This window comes from Pelobates fuscus, chromosome 2, assembly GCF_036172605.1.
Source record: "Pelobates fuscus isolate aPelFus1 chromosome 2, aPelFus1.pri, whole genome shotgun sequence".
Classification (NCBI taxonomy): domain Eukaryota; kingdom Metazoa; phylum Chordata; class Amphibia; order Anura; family Pelobatidae; genus Pelobates; species Pelobates fuscus.
In genome coordinates, this window is record NC_086318.1 from 369,583,816 (window position 1) to 369,601,583 (window position 17,768).

General features: G+C 38.6%; 1 protein-coding gene across 1 annotated transcript; it reads left to right on the forward strand.

Annotated features, from left to right (window-relative positions):
• Positions 1 to 3,116: 3,116 nt before the first annotated feature.
• CST7 (cystatin F) lies at positions 3,117 to 16,513 on the forward strand. The gene is made up of 4 exons (XM_063443706.1): positions 3,117 to 3,198; positions 12,468 to 12,634; positions 12,719 to 12,835; positions 16,158 to 16,513. The coding sequence occupies exons 1-4, from the start codon at positions 3,129 to 3,131 to the stop codon at positions 16,305 to 16,307; spliced, it is 504 nt and encodes a 167-aa protein (XP_063299776.1). The 5' UTR covers positions 3,117 to 3,128; the 3' UTR covers positions 16,308 to 16,513.
• Positions 16,514 to 17,768: the final 1,255 nt, after the last annotated feature.

Sequence of the window (17,768 nt, forward strand, 5' to 3'; positions counted from 1 at the left end):
TATATATAGTATATAATATATAAACCAATCCTATATAACAGCTTTCTTAAAAATTATTATATACTAAATAGGAGTGGATCAATTATAATATATACTCCAATACTTAACATCTTATATGCAGTGTCACACAAAAGTCCTGTATAGAGATTATATAAAGATAATAGTAGGGGTGTCAGCTGTAAGGCTATGCATACATGGAGAAAAAAATCTACATACATGAATGCATCTTAAGATAAATACCTCTCACAGCAAAGCACCTTCCATATATACAATAGTTTAAAGACAGGATATTGCTCCTTAAAGGGAGCCCCAGGAAGAGAAGAGAAATTATTAAGATCAAAAGGTCAGTCTAAAATAGGCTGACAATATAAATTATAAAGCCTCTCTCCCTGGTAAGCTAACTAGTCAGGCATAGGAATACAGAGAAAAAATAAAAATAAAATAGACATATTAAGTTACATATAATAAGTGAAAGTCATGGTGCTAGGGTGACCATTCAGTGCCCAGTGCTTATGTGAGATAAATGTGAACGCCCTACTCTATTTTGTAGATGATAGCCAGTCTATTATTCACACTGCGTTGCTAAATATTATTTCCAGGCAGTGCAGACGGTCTAAGGATTGTTTTATATCCATAGACCCTCTGCATTTTTTCTTCTTTTTTGGCATAGAAAATAATCCAGGCACTCCAAATTGTTCCAAACGATAGGCAATTTTTATTGGACCCAAGAACCACAATAAAAATTGCCTATCGTTTGGAACAATTTGGAGTGCCTGGATTATTTTCTACAATTATACTTCATACATGGTCTCTTTGGTACTGGGACTGATCCAGCAGCACCCTGAGATTCCAAAGCAAAGGGTTGAATGCAGTTCCACCATCTATATATCAATTTATGATTTAATGTCAGTCACATTCATTTAATGATAATGATGTCTTAAGCATAGCAGTATTATACAGTTTCTTGTAATTAATCAATGTCCCCGTAGAAGATCAGATTTGGTTTTAAATATGTATCAGATGTATCTCAATCATTAAACAGCAAGGAACTGTTCTGGTAGTTAAGTATTCAAGTGATAACTCAATAATGGTTACAAAGTTAAAGCCCAGCAGGCAGTTCATTAACAATTCAATATACGGGTCATTAGCTTCAGCAAAGGATTGCTGTGACCTACGATGTGACAGTATTACTGAACAAAATTGCAAATTATGGTTTGTGGCAGGATTAATTTCAGAACAGGACAGAAATAACATAAGCTATTTCACAAATTCAATACACAAGATATTGGAAGGAGTAGAAGTATTTCTTTGCAAGTAAGCGGCTTGATGACTGTGAACGAAAATAAATTACTTTTCAAAAAAAGTGACTTGCCAAAGATAATTCACAGAGGGGTGAAGATCCTGCTGTCATTTAAATCACAAAACTGCAACACATAGTTGCTGATTATTTTGTGAGTATCATCTACTGCCCTCCATTAGGATATTGAATGTCATTCAAAAAAAAAAAAGAGAAAGAATATGACTTCATCCATACTGTAATACATTTCAAAACTTTACCATTTGTAATATTTGTAGCCACCCCACCAGCTATGATTTTTCTGTGTTTGGGAAGGCTGTGTAAGTCACATGCAGGGAGGTGTGGCTAGGACTGCATAAACAAAGTGATTTAACTTCTAAATGGGCGAGACCTGAGCAGTGAGCCTGCAGGGGTATGAACTATCCAAACTGCTTGATTAAGCGTTGTTTTGATGCCTATAGTGCCTATTTTGACACGTTTTACACAGTAGTTTTGGTAGTAGAATTTGGAGACAACTATTACACTTCTAGTCACAGCACATCAATTATTGCAAACGTTTAACTTTAAAACAGTCATTCCCTTTTACAACAAATTAAAATGAAATAAAGAAGATAAATAAATGCTAAGCACTCAAAAAGCCTAATCATAAGACATAAGAGGAAACCCTAAGATAAGACATGACATTTTCCTCATGTCTTATGATTAAGCTTTTTGATTGCTTAGCGTTTATCTATAAAAAAAAAATTAATTTTACATTTGTTTGAGGAACTGTTGGAAATATTATCTGGGATAGATAGATAGATAGAAAGATGCCAGAACTTTTTTTAGATTTTGCCGCACCCCCTTTAAAACAAAAAAAGTAAAACACTTTTAAAAACATATTTAAACTTAAAGGGATACTACTTAATATATTATAGGCACCTCAACCACTTCAGCTCATTGAAGTGGTCTGGGTACAGTGTTCCTTTTGCCAGAGAAACTTCAATGTTTACATTGCAGCACTAAGTCTGCCTCCAGTTGCTGTCTACCAGACACCCACTGGAGGCGCTTCCTCCATCGAAACAGACCTTTGATCTGGTATCTGGCGCTGGACATCCTCCTGCACTCGCGCCCACTTGTCGCTGGACGTCAGAGGGGGCAGAGCGTCAACCCAAATCCAAGGGACATTTGTTCTGGGGTAAGGTAAGTAAATCAAGAGTTTTTAACCCTTTATTCATCGGGGAGGGGGTGGCACGAGGTAGAGGGAGCTATAGTGCCAGGAAGACAGCTTTGTATTTCTGAACTTACAGTATCCTTTTAAGTTTATTCCAGTGCAAAGACAACATTGAATGCTGCACCCTCCTGCATGCAGTGTGATCATTCACAAGTAGTAAATTGAGTGATTGCCCAATTTACCATTCATTTAGGACATGTCAGCATTCATTGGGCATGCAGACAAGCTTTCTGCTATAGCGATGCCAACTGGAAAGACCTTAGATAATTGAAGGATATGGAGTAAGAAGCAGATAATTAATGGTTACACAGTGAGAGAAAACATTTGCACCAAAAACTGGTTCTAAACTGATTTACAAACATCTAGATAGAAGATCAAGAACCAAATAATATCACCTCAAGAATAGCAACTTCACACATGAAAAAACAACTGAGTAAGAATGGTAACTGTATTGTGGAAAGTCAGACTAACCATTATAGAAAACCCAACAGTGTAACTATTGGACAGTTTTTTTCTATCAGTAACCAATGTGTTTCACAAGCTCATCTTCCTGTTTGAGATCTGTCATCTCTGATAAATTGAACATTCTAAGTTTCTTCGTGTATGTCTCACACAGCCATGCTTCCTATCTGTGTCAGTTTACTCCTGATCTGTATACTTAAAAATGATTTCATGGGGTCGTCCTATGGTAAGTAAAGTAAATGTGTATCTGCTTCCTCTGATTAATATTCTTAGCTTTATACTATCAGGGTTATTCACTAAAAGTGAGAATTCAAAGTGAATTTTAAAATAGGCGAACCACAACAATTCTTTAATTCAGCTCCTCTACTGTGTTCTTACAATTTAAATTCACTTTGAATTCTCACTTTAGTGAAAAACTCTGTACGTAATGTAACGATACTGCACAAGAACATGGACACAGTTGCCCACAATTCTACATTTGCTCATCAGTCATTAAAAAGCTATTTAAAGGGACATTAACTCCAACATAGTCTGTCGCGTCTATACCATTATGATTTAAAGTGGGTAAGTAACAGCAAAAAAGAAAAAAACTATTATAATGAAGATAGGAAAGGAAAGCAAACATACAATCTAAGGAGATGGAGGGACATTTCATTCTGCAAATACTTTGTTTGCCAACATCTTTACGTCTATGCATTTTGAAAGCCAAATGGCTATAATAGATTGAGTTGAAAATGTAGGGAAACATATTGTACCCGACGTTCAGTCCCCGTGTTGGTAGGACAGGTAAAAGTCCCTTTAAGACTTGTAAATACAATGTGTTTGTAAGATTTGGTTTCATTTTGTAATCTAGTTAGATAGCTAGATAACGTTTTTCGTCTGTGAGTGACAGTTGAAATTAAAGTTGTTTTGTTACTGTTTTATCTATATAGTGCCAGCATATCCTGCGGCACTGTGTAAAGAGTGGAGAGAACACAAAAGTAAATGAGGCCTGCTTAATCAGACTTGCAGATCCAAGAAGTGGAGCCAAAATATTGACTTGGCTTTAGCCTTCTTCAATAATGAAATAAGGTCTAAAATTGTACTATAATATTTAGGATGGAAGCAGGTTTACTACAACAAACCATCTATGGTATGCATATGGGGACAAACTGGCATTGAGACCCAGTTTGGCATTTGGGACCCAACTAGGATTTAAGAAACACAGATATAGAGGAAGGTACAATGTATATTGCAATGATCTAAGATTAATTGAAAATTGTACTTTTAACACATTAAACTTAAGAGGCTGACAATTGCCCAGAGCACCTGCCTTGCGAAGACTTCTCATTGAGCTACATTGAGAAGTCTGTGATTGGACAGCCACAGAAAGTCTGGGCAGGGTTAGAAGGGGAGCGCTTGGACAAGTTTCAGACAAGAGCTTTTGCATCCTATTTTTAGATATAGCCCAATGAAAAAAATGCATAATTAAATGTTTCATTGGGTGTTTATCTACTAAACATTTATTAAAATGTATTTTGGGCAGTGGAGTATATGTTCCTGCAGTCTGAGTGCTTAATTGTCTGCCATTTAAGAGTTAAATTACTTTGCTTATACCGCACTAGTCATACCTACCCCAGCCTTAATGAAAACAAAACGCCTAAATTAATAATTGAGCATAGAAATATATGAGGGGAACCTCTCAGAGGAGATGGGGACACAAGGAAGCATTTGGCATAGAAGACTTGGCATGTGTATGAAAATGCTCTCTAAGCCCTTGTTATGTATTTGAGCGAGATGGCCAGCTTAAAGCAGTGTTTTTTTGTAAATTGTTGCCCTTATAAGCACTTGATCTACTTACAGATGTGTATAGCCTTGCTTTTCAGTGGAATAAATATTATCAGCTATCAGTAATAGAATGCAAGGACACAGGAATAGGGGAGCGTTTTGCACCACAGCCTAGGCATGGTACACAGTAAGTTGCAGTGTGTAGAATTTTCCTTTAACAACGTGCATAGTATCTCATAAATTTGGAGATGTGTTTCTTTACAAACTGCAACTTGTCCGAATTTGGGACAATCAAGTGATTGTACGAATTCCTGAACTCTGAGCCAAAATGTATCTGAATCCTTCGGTTTGAGGTGTAATGTGGAATTCTGCAAGAGGTGCCATAAAAAAAGAGAGAGATGATTGATGGGTGCCAAGATGATTGATGGTGAATTTATTCACAGAGATCACAGAAATTACCAGCAGAGGGATCAAAACGGAGTAACAATAAAATAAATCTATATATCTAGATATATATTATATAAATAAAGATATTTTAATGCATCATCTATTTTTACCTCTGTTGGCTATTTTTTCTCACTTGAATTTTGAACCAAATGGCAGGAAAATATTTATATTTATATCATATATTTAGCAATTTTTGATTGGTCCATTTTAACTCCCTTTTGGTTCATCTGATTAATTTCCATGAATCCGTCCCAAAGTGGTTCTACAAAAACGGACCTGTCCACCTTGCACATGACATATGCATAGTAGCCTTTTCCGGCATATGCTTAACAAACCCCCAGAACACCCAAAGATACTCAGACACCTTCGTTTGGGAAAATTATCACAGCTTTAATAATATAACTAGTACTTGATAGTTTTAAAGGTCATTGTCCACATATTAAACATAACATAACACACCAACTCCTTTAACAATACTACCCCAGACAATGACCCACATCACAATAAGTAAAACCACATTATAACATATAATGAACATATTAACATAACCATTGCCCCCGAGGGCATGATTTCCAAGGTTTTTCCATGTAGGGGTATACCGAGATACACGCTACACACACCAGGTTCGGAGCTACCAACAAGCTCGAACCTACCAAAACCCTTCCATACCTAACTGTTCTTAGCGAACTAATCTATTTTACCACAGGACAAACGTACACCCCAACTTATCTATCCATTCCCCGCTGCCGTGACCAAACGGGAGCTAAATTTAAAAAAGGGGAGGGAGGGAGGGTGGGACAAAACAGATAAGCGAGGATTAATTAAGATGGCCCCTAATTTAAAATGGCCACTATATATACTCCTCTAGTCAAAAACCCACCTCCCATAACACTAGCCAATCTCCCACACTACACCCCTTCTATGCCTGTCTCCTAGCCAAGTCAAGGCCCATTCTCCTTAGCTGTGCTGCTCATTGGGCTACAAGTCTAGTGTCTCACAAGTCCTCCAGCACCAGAGCATTCACTATCTGTATTGTATAAAGAATAAAATATTTCACAAGTTCTAAAATAAAATGAATCATGACCCAAAAAGTTAATGGTTGTGGTGAAGGCAGCAGTTGAAAATCCCCATCCCCAAATTCTTTACATGGATTATCCACGTTACTTTCACATATGGCAGGGGTTAAATATATAAAGTAATTTCTGGGGATTTTATTGTTACCAATAGAGATTAAAGTCCTACAGAACAGATCTCCTCAGACACGTAATCTCTCAGCTAATTAAGTCTGTACAATTTGTTGATTTGCTTTGCATGAAACTTTTTAAATTTCAATGTGTATTAGCATACAATATGAAATGCTTGACAGACACTGAGGCTCTGTTCCTGCATGTTGGATGACACATGCAGTTCTGGTTATGCTAATTGCAGTTGTGTAAAATGTGTGGTTTCCTTTCCGACTAGGGGTCTGCAAAATGTGTAAAATACAGAGCGTGCAGATTGCTCAAGATTTTCCTATGTTTAACATAACGTTTAAACACATTAATTGTACTTTAAATGGAGGTGATAGATCTATTCAGTGCAAACTAACAAGTGTGACATGTTTAGGACTGTGTAACATGCAAACAATTCTAACTGTTTTAGTAAGTCCATATTAGTATCATTTTTTTTTTTTTTTTTTTGCATACTACGAACCTTGGGAAACGTAGCCCAAAAAAGTATGGTGAGTGAATGGAGAAAGGGAGGGACTAAATCATTGGTCTATTCGATAATGACTAGTGGGGTATTGACAACAGGCTGATTAATAAATATAAATAATGCAGTAGAATTTTACATAAACAATCTATAAAATATTAGGGAGGAAAAATATAACTTATTTTAATGGAATGGTGCTTATAGAAGAATTAATTTGTGGTTTTACATTTTTTAACAGGTAGGGAGATGTCTTTAATTTTGTATGTTAAATTTTATCATAAACCATGGGTAGGTTGGTAAGCAATTAATTTATACCTGCTAATGGGCTATCATTCTATGAATGTTAACCTAAAAAAGAACAAATGCAATCAAATTCAAGGGTTGTAATTAATACCAAGTTGCAGCACATTTATCTGGAATGGATAATCGTAACAATTTGTAAGACTTTTGTATCCAATAAAATTATATTGGAAGTAACTTACTTGGGCTCATCAATGATACTTGGAAGGAGTCATCGGCAGCGCTGACACAGGTAAATGTAGAACTAATGGTAGTACTGTAATGAGTATTAAGCAGAGAGCAAACCACTGAATAATGTTACTATCTCATCTCATCCGAAATGATCTCATGTTCGATTCAAGACTTTTGTCTTTATTCACTAAAAGGAATCACTATGACACGCAGCCAATAAATGAAGTAAAAATCCAAGTATTGCTAATATGTATATTTAATACATTAACAACAATTAACTGGAGTCTCCTTAATGTTGGATCTTCCTGATCACCATAGTGGATAAGGAGACGCAGAAAGCAGCACCCGGTGGAGCCAGAGAAAAATAAAATATTTGTAAAAATAAAATTAAACTTTTAGCAAAATGTTTACATTGGGACGACACTATGGCACTCCATGCAACAATCACTACAGTGGTTATGGTGCTTTAAGTGTTCCTTTAAGCTTATATAAGTTGTTACGGGGACAGGAGTGTTCAAGTGCCTTCCATTTGTCTGGGCGCTGAAGCCTCAACTATGGGGTTTAACCATTGCCAAACAGTATAACCCCTGAACGTAAGAAGATACTTGGGCACTACTGCCCACAACTTCAGTTTAAAGTCTATATGACACTATCTGGCTGATTCCTTTTCATTATTAGAGCTTTGTTTAGTGATAGCTGCATTTTCAAAATTTACATCTCTTACAAAGACATCACCATATGCCAGCAATATTTCTCCTCTACTTTACAGTGAGTAATCTCACTGGTAGGTTTCAAAATAGACAATGCAACACTGACAACATGTACACAATCAGTCGTTCAGTGTCCATGATATCATTGCGACATACTGACAAACCGCCACGTCTCCCTTAGCCACTCTGATGACTGCAGATACGCAGATCAATTGTACTATTCTTGTAAAATAAATTCTCAATAATAATGATAAAAATCATGCTTTTACATAGCTATTAAAAAAATGTAAAAACAATACCATAAAACGGCCAATATAAAGATAGGCTCTAACATGGCATTCACTAAACAGTAAATTGCAGTGAATATAAAATTGAATTGCAAAATACAGCGTATCTCTGGCAGCGGGGAGAGTGCAACTGTGTCACTTTATAACCCTTAACCCCTAGCGTACTTCAGCAAGCTGATGTGTATTACGGGTTAAAATGTTGCTTTAAATTTTCAGACATATAAGGGATATTGCTTTTGTAAGGTATTTATTAAATAATGCAGGAAGACTTCATGGCCATGGTAAATAACTACCTGATTCTCATGATCAAGGAAGTAGAGGGGGGAAAGTGTTGCATATAAGTAAAGAGTAGGCTTGATTACAGCTGACACAATTTGTTCAATCAAATCGATTCAGTTTAATAATAATAATAATAATAATATTTCTTTCTGGCGGTTCAGGATATGTATTAGTTCAAATGTCTATAAATTAATTTCAAGACAAACTATTTGGACAAACCAAAAGGGTGAGAAAAAAGGGCAGTGTACTCCAAATACAAATACTATGTATATATTTCGCAGTACACGGATAGGCACATTTTGCCGACATTTGGTTAACACATCAAGTGAGAAGAAGTAACCAATAGAGTGGAAGAAAAGGAGGAGCTATAAAAAAATCTATATTTCTATATTATATATTTATTAAATATAATATAATATATAAATATAGACTTTTATTGCTCCTCTTTTTCCCCCTCTATTTGTCACTTTTCACTTGATCTGTGCATTAAATCAGCATTTAATGAGTTTCCCCTAACAATCAATGTTTTTTTCCCTCCATCAATCATCTAGTTTTTTTTTGGGGGGGGGGGGGGGGGGGGGTCACAGTTGGAACTCTGTTTATAGATTTGTTTCTTACAATGATTAAGATTTACGTAATTTAGATGACTGACTGATCACCCAACATTCAGACAAGTTGCAATTCGTTTGAAATCGAGTGCATCAAACGAGTCTATCAAAGAGAATAAATAAGTAATAAATAATAATAAATAAGAGAATAAAATGTATATGCTCGATGAGCAAGGATTTTTTTAATGATATTAAAATACCCTATGTATTGCATTTTATTCAATGTATATCCCAACAGTTCCAGATCTGGAGGGTACTGTTCCGATTTCAAGCTCCGAGTTTAGACTGTAAACAGTCACCTCATTAAGTGAATATTATAGAAACATAGAAACATAGAATGTGACAGGAGATAAGAACCATTCTGCCCATCTAGTCTGCCCAATTTTCTAAATACTGTCATTAGTCCCTGGCCTTATCTTATAGTTAGGATAGCCTTATGCCTATCCCACGCATGCTTAAACTCCATTACTGTGTTAACCTCTACCACTTCAGCTGGAAGGCTATTCCATTCATCCACTACCCTCTCAGTAAAGTAATACTTCCTGATATTATTTTTAAACCTTTGTCCCTATAATTTAAGACCATGTCCTCTTGTTGTGGTAGTTTTTTGTTCTTTTAAATATAGTCTCCCTATTTTACTGTGTTGATTCCCTTTATGTATTTAAATGTTTCTATCATATCCCCCCTGTCTCGTCTTTCCTCCAAACTATACATGTTAAGATCCTTTAACCTTTCCTGGTAAGTTTTATCCTGCAATCCATGAACCAGTTTAGTAGCCCTCTCTGAACTCTCTCTAAGGTATCAATATCCTTCTGAAGATACGGTCTCCAGTACTGTGTACAGTACTCCAAGTGAGGTCTCACCAGTGTTCTGTACAATGGCATGAGCACTTCCCTCTTTCTACTACTAATGCCTCTCTCTATACAACCAAGCATTCTGCTAGCATTTCCTGCTGCTCTATTACATTGTCTGCCTACCTTTAAGTCATCAGAAATAATCACCCCTAAATCCCTTTCCTCAGATGTTGAGGTTAGGACTCTATCAAATATTCTGTACTCTGCCCTTGGGTTTTTACGTCCAAGATGCATTATCTTGCATTTATCCACATTAAATGTCATTTGCCACAACTCTGACCATTTTTCTAGTTTACCTAAATCATTAGCCATTTGGCTTATCCCTCCTGGAACATCAACCCTGTTACATATGTTACTATCATCAGCAAAAAGACATACCTTACCATCAAGACCTTCTGCAATATCACTAATAAAAATATTAAAGATAATGGGTTCAAGTACAGATCCCTGAGGGTACCCCACTGGTGACAAGCCCAAGCTTCGAATATACTCCATTAAATACAAACCTCTGTTGCCTGTCACTCAGTCACTGCCTTACCCATTCAACAATATTGGAATCCAAACTTAAATATTGCAGTTTATTGATAAGCTTTCTATGTGCAACAGTGTCAAAAGCCTTACTGAAATCTAGGTAAGCAATGTCTACTGCACCACCCTGATCTATAATTTTAGTTACCCAATCAAAAAAATCAATAAGATTAGTTTGGCATGATCTCCCTGAAGTAAATCCATGTTGTCTCTGATCATGAAATCCATGTGTTTTTAGATGTTCAACAATCCTATCCTTTAACATGGTTTCCATCACTTTCCCCACTACTGAAGTAAGGCTTACAGGCCTATAGTTGCCCGACTCCTCCCTATTACCTTTCTTGTGAATGGGCACAACATTCGCCAACTTTCAATCTTCTGGGACTACTCCTGTTATCAATTATTGGTTAAATAAATCTGTTAATGGTTTTGCTAGTACACCACTAAGCTCTTTTAATAGCTTTGGGTGTATTCCATCAAGTCCCATTGACTTATTTGTCTTTACTTTTGAGAGTTGAAATAGAACCTCTTCCTCTGTAAACTCACGTGTAATAAATGACTCATTTATCCTTTTTCTTAACTGAGGTCCCTTTCCTTCATTTTCATCTGTAAATACCAAACAAAATAGTCATTGAGGCAGTCAGCTAGACCTTTATCCTCTTCTACATACCTTTCTTCTTTTGTTTTTAAACTAACTAATCCTTGTTTTACTTTTCTTTTCTCATTTATGTATCTAAAAAAAGTTTTGTCCCCCTTTTTTACAGACTGTGCTATTTTCTCTTCTGTGTGTGATTTGGAAGCTCTTATAACTTGCTTAGCCTCTTTCTGCCTAATCTTATGGATCATTCTGTCTTCCTCACTCTGGGTTTTTTTATAATTACTAAATGCTAACTTTTATTTTTTTACTATTTTGGCCACATCTGCGGAGTACCACAGTGGTTTCTTGAATGTTTTGCTTTTACTGACAAGCCTAATGTAATTTTCTGTTGCCTTCAGTAGTGCAACTTTTAAATAATCCCATTTCTCTTGAACTCCATTTAAATCGCTCCAGTCTGATAATGACTCCTTTACACATATTCTAATTTTAGAAAAGTCTGTTTTTCTAAAGTCTAAAACGTTTGTTTTTATGTGGTGTGACTCAGTCACTGTTCTTATATTAAACCACACTGACTGATGATCACTGGATCCTAAACTTTCACCTACAGTAATATCGGATACCAAATCTCCATTTGTTAACACTAAATCTAGTATGGCCTCTTTACGAGTTGGCTCCTCAACGACTTGTTTTAGAGACAATCCCAGTAGGGAGTTTAGAATATGTGTGCTCCTGGCACAAGCAGCTATTTTTGTTTTCCAATTCACATCAGGAAGATTAAAGTCACCCATGATGATAACTTCCCCCTTCATTGTCATTTTAGCTATTTCCTCAACTAGTAGATTATCTAACTCTTCAATTTGTCCTGGGGGCCTATAAATCACACCTACACGAGTTACTGTGTGATTACCGAATTCTAACGTAACCCATATTGGAGATGTTTAGCCACAATGTGTGATTACCGAATTATAACGTTTATTTATCAACATTTATCAACCCATTATACAAACCGACAGAATCCTTTAGTTCTCTATACATTACAATAAAAACAATACTATATATATATATATATATATATATATATATATATATATATATATATATATATGAGATATAAGAGATCATATAGTCTTGTATTTATAATATGAACCAACTTAAATCTTATTGAACTTCCTGCTATCTGCTGGTCGATTTCCAGAACAATGCTATCTGCCAATTTTTTGAAACTGCTTCCATTTGATAAACATTTTATTTAAGTTCAAGGGTTCAACATGGCAGCAGTTCAACCTGGATTTCCCAGAAACATCAGCACAAACAATGAGAAGGTCAAGGCAGCCGCACAGGCAACTGTTTATAAGTACAACAATATGTCCAATGATAAATTCCTGTTCAAAGAACTGGAGATACAACGAGCAATGATACAGGTAAACCTGTCCCTCCAGACCATCAGCTTTGTTCATATAAAACACTGAATGCCACAATTAATCTTACATTTCCTTTTAACACAGATTGTGAAAGGGACAAAATACATGTTACAGACCAAGATAGCAAGAACAGTGTGCACGAAAAATGAATCAGTAGAACTGGACAACTGTGATATTCAACAAGACAATACCCTCAAAAAGGTTCTGTATGTCATTCTGCATGAATTGTTTTAGGGCAGGGGTAGGAAACCTATGGCACGTATGCCATACACAGCACTCAAGGTGTCTTTGCACGGCACGGCACTCTCTTTGCACGGCACTCAAGGCTGCTAGAGCCAAACAGGCTCTGGCCTATCAGGAGTCCCAGGTAAATTCTCAATGTCTGCATTGCAGCACGCAGAGGAAGTGATTTCAGGTCACTTTCTCCCAGCACTTGTGAATGGGAATCCACACTGGAGTAGAGCAGCCAGCAGCTGCTGTTTGCAGCTCCTGTCCTTGACCTATACCTGGCCATCCTGGCCCCCACTGGAACCCAGGCGAGCTACTCACACTGTGTAGATATACACAGAAATGCAGAATAACCCTCCCTCATACAAATAATACGAACAGCCCACACACAAACATAACAAACAATCCACACAAACTCAACACCACTGACAATCCACATACATGCACACAACCCCACATGCAGCCTCTAACATGCAATACCCCAAACAGCCCCACACATACACACACACTACCAAGCACAGAATGTGACAAATCCATCTACAAACACAATTCCACAAGCAGCCCCCATACACAGCCCACATTCATAGGTATCTTACACGATACCCACAAACTACTCATGGACATATAAAATATAATAGCTCATATACACACAAATACTATGATACAAAGCAACTACAGTATAAATAACACAAGCAGAATACGGCAACATACACACCTCAATTAAAAAAAAACAATCCTATTTCGTGCTGCTAAAAGGTTGCCTACCCATGCTTTAGGTTGTGTATGTAGATATATTGCATTAAACAGCTAGTTCCTGAACTTACTTCTGGATTTAACATGCGCAACAGTTCAACCTCTATAGACCAGAATCAGAGGCTCCTGATTGGTTAAGCTACTTTCTGGAGTGATCAAAGATCAAAGCTGATGATATAATTCATGAGGATGTCCACATCAAAGGAAATTGAAAACGGAGTATCTTTCTCTTTTGTTGTTTTGGATTGGCTGTTTTATACAATGCATTGAAGAGGAATGGGTCATTTCTAACTCTTAGTACCAGTTTAAAAAATGACTCCCAAGCAGCTGATAGTAGTGCTGGTCACTGATTCAGACAGGGTTATTTACTAAACCGAGTATCATCAGGACGTCAAGGTGAATTCAAAGTGAATTTCAAATTTAAGGCAAAAATAGCTGAAATGGAACTATAGCCAACTTACAGAATATTTTCAGTTTAGCTTTTTTGGACTTAAAGGACCACTCTAGTGCCAGGAAAACATACTCGTTTTCCTGGCACTAGAGTGCCCTGAGGGTGCCCCCACCCTCAGGGTCCCCCTCCCGCCCGGCTCTGGAAAGGGGAAAGGGGTTAAATCTTACCTTTTTCCAGCGCTGGGCGGAGAGATCTCCTCCTGCTCTCCTCCTCCAATCCGCCTCTTCTCCTCCCCGTCGGCTGAATGCGCACGCGCGGCAAGAGCTGCGCGCGCATTCAGCCGGTCACATAGGAAAGCATTCATAATGCTTTCCTATGGACGCTGGCGTGCTCTCACTGTGAAAATCGCAGTGAGAAGCACGCAAGCGCCTCTAGCGGCTGTCAGTGAGACAGCCACTAGAGGACATAGGGGGAAGGCTTAACCCATTCATAAACATAGCAGTTTCTCTGAAACTGCTGTTTATGAAAAAATGGGTTAACCCTAGAAGGACCTGGCACCCAGACCACCTCATTAAGGTGAAGTGGTCTGGGTGCCTAGAGTGGTCCTTTAAATGTGAAATGCACTTTGAATTCTCCAGAGCTCCCACGTTAGCAAGATTTCCTTTTTGTGCACAGTAGTATACAAACGCTAAGGTTCATGTTGCATACTAAATACACAACAATACATATCACAAAAACTTTGGGAACGCTTGCTTTTAAACTGAAATTACCAATACATTAAAGGGAGATAAAGGTGTTTGGGATCATGAGAGAAAGTGGAGATCAGAGAGCTAAATCATTCTTGCATGGCAAGGTAGAGGGCAGAAGTATAGGAACGTAATGTAGGAAGTCAGGTGTGTTGCGGAACTCTCTCCGACAATGTTCTGCAGGACAGGAACTTTGCTGGAGATCGCAAATGAGAAAGTGAGTTTTCCAACCAGGGTTGAAAGCATGGCTGGCGCTTTCAGTGAGCATGGACTGGAGAAGATAAATAGCGTAGAACAACAGAGCTTAGACTTCTAACAGCCATGAGCTAGATTTAAGATGTTGAGTGAAGTGAGGGGCACATTGACAGTGCAGATGAAAAGATGGTGGTCAAACAGAGGGAAAGGTTGTATTAGCGGTGTAATATATATTAAAACAGGACCTGTGGATGGGTGGGAAGAGTGTGTTTTACTGAGGCTGTCAAAGAAACTATATTAGGTCAGAGAGGATGCACAGCCTTCTAAAAATGTCCAATCTAATGTTCCTCATAGAGGAGCGTTGGGGACCTGATGCACACGTGCAACAAGCATCAAACACGCATATAATTTCCATATGGGTTGCATTAAAAAAGGTTTATGGGTGCTGCTGTCACGTGACTTTTACTTTGTTATTGCAGAAGGAAGCGCCTATACTGGCTGTCGGTATGACAGTCACTGGAGGTCTGTCTGGCCCTGCAAAGTAAATATTTTATCTCAATGAAGTGGCCTGGTTGACTTCAGCGGTCCTTTAGTTTGTTAACTTCACACACATACCTACACCCACAAATCACATGTACATCTGCATTCATACATATATTTACACATATGTGTCCCTGCTCTGCAGTGCGTAGAGTAAGCTCATCGTCACACATGCTTGTAGTCAGGCTCAGTGGTAGAAAGAGGAATCTAGGCACTACAAGTATCTTCAAATGTATTTATAAGGATAAGTGAGACACTGAAACGTTTCGACCCCTGAAAGGGTCTTTGTCAGGGGTCGAAACATTGCGGTGTCTGTCTTAGCCTAATAAATAAAATTGAAGATACTTGAAGTGCCTGGATCCTCTTTCTACCACTATCTACTCCCTGGGGCTGGTGCTGGCCCTTGGTCCAGTTTGGCACCCAGATCTTCACATGATTGGAATGTGGTTCGTTTTTTTTTCTCTTTCTGCATGTACTCCGAGCACTAATGGCGTTAGAAAATACATATTTTTTTTAAATGTTTGTTATGAAAATGTTGCTGTTTCAGTTATATTGGTTTATTGTTTATAAAATAACTGCACATTTTAAAAATGTAATGAATACAAATACAACAGATCTAGATAATCATGCATGTTTGGAAGAATTGAGATATCTATTTATCTTTCCGTAGGCATATTCCTGTTATTCTGAGGTTTGGAATATTACCTGGATGCACGTTATTAAAGTACTTGTTCTTCATTGTAAGGAGATCCCAGACGCACAGCTTCAGAACTACAGCGGAGCTTCTATCTTCTGGGAAAGAGATAGTAATCTGGTTTAAAGCAGACCGATCATGGGTTGTTTTTTTCTCCTGTTCTTTCTTTCCTTATGCCCCCTGCATCTTACCTATTATACTCCCTTTATTGCCTTTATTTATATTTATTTTTTTCATTGTGCTGAATCTCAATATCAGGGTGCAGTCATTCTGTGGGATTAATTTTACATAGGCTTGTGGGTAAATATGATTGGTAACTAGAACCACCTTGCATTAAGCTCAGGGGCGGGCAAGGACGGGGGGGCAGGGAGGCAATTGTCCCCCAGGCCGCCCTTAACCCAGGGCCGCCTGCATCCAGCAAAAAAAGGAAAAATACAAATCCCCTGCCTCTGGCCGGGGACTCGGATTTTTCAACTTACCTCACTCTCCCTGCAGCATGCAGCCGGTGGTGTCAGCCGGCCTCTTGCTGATGATGTCAGGATGATGGTGAGTCTGGGAGAAGAGCAGAGGAAGTAACACCCCCTCCTCCTGACATCATCAGGAGAGGCCAACTTCACTGACTGCTGCTGCTGTATGCTGGTTGCTGCTCCCGCTGGCTGTTGCCCACCCCTCCCTGGCCTAAGGTAAAACTCAGGGAAGGGGGAAATACACTTTAGTTTTTTTTACCCTCTCCTCAGCCCCTGTCCCCCCTCCTCAGCCATGTCCCCTTACTCAGCCCCTGTCCCCTTCTCAGCCCCTGTCCCCTCGCTCAGCCCCTGCCCCCCTCCTCAGCCCCTGTCCCCTTACTCAGCCGTCCTCTTACTCAGCCCCTGTCCTCTTACTCAGCCCCTGTCCCCTCCTCAGCCCCTGTCCCCTCCTCAGCCCCTGTCCCTTTCCTCAGCCCCTGTCCCTTTCCTCAGCCCCTATTCCCTTTCTCTGCCCCTGTCCCCCTTCATCAGTCCCTATCCCCTTTCACTGCCCCTGTCCCTTTCCTCAGCCCTATCCCCTTCCTCAGCCACTGCCCCCCCCCTTCAGCTCCTGTCCCCCTTCCTCAGCCCCATGCTTCCCCACCACAGCCCCCATAACATCCCCACTACAGCTCCTCAACCCCAATTGCAACCCATATTACCCACACCACAGCCTCTTTCATGTCTGTTTAGGTGAATGCCCCTCCCCCCCCTTTCAATCACATGGGAAAGGTGTTTTTACTCTCCTCTTGGGCCACTTGACTGGATTTGCCCCCCAGGCCTAAGGCTGACAGCCCTCCCCCGATTAAGCTCCACTCATTGTCAAGTTTAGTCTACCTGCGTGTTATACACAAGGAAATGTAGGGACTATTTTTCTTAGTTTATGAAAATTAGAGTACTCCGGGAAAAATAAAAAAACATAGTCACATGGAGTTACATAGAAGCAGATTTCTGGTTACAGTGACGCTTTAATAGTCTCTTGATGTCCGATGAGTTTACAAATTAATGCAAAGCGATGGCAAAGGAAAAATATAAAGCCAGATGACACACTTTTCATTTAGCCAAATATTTTTTAAAGAAA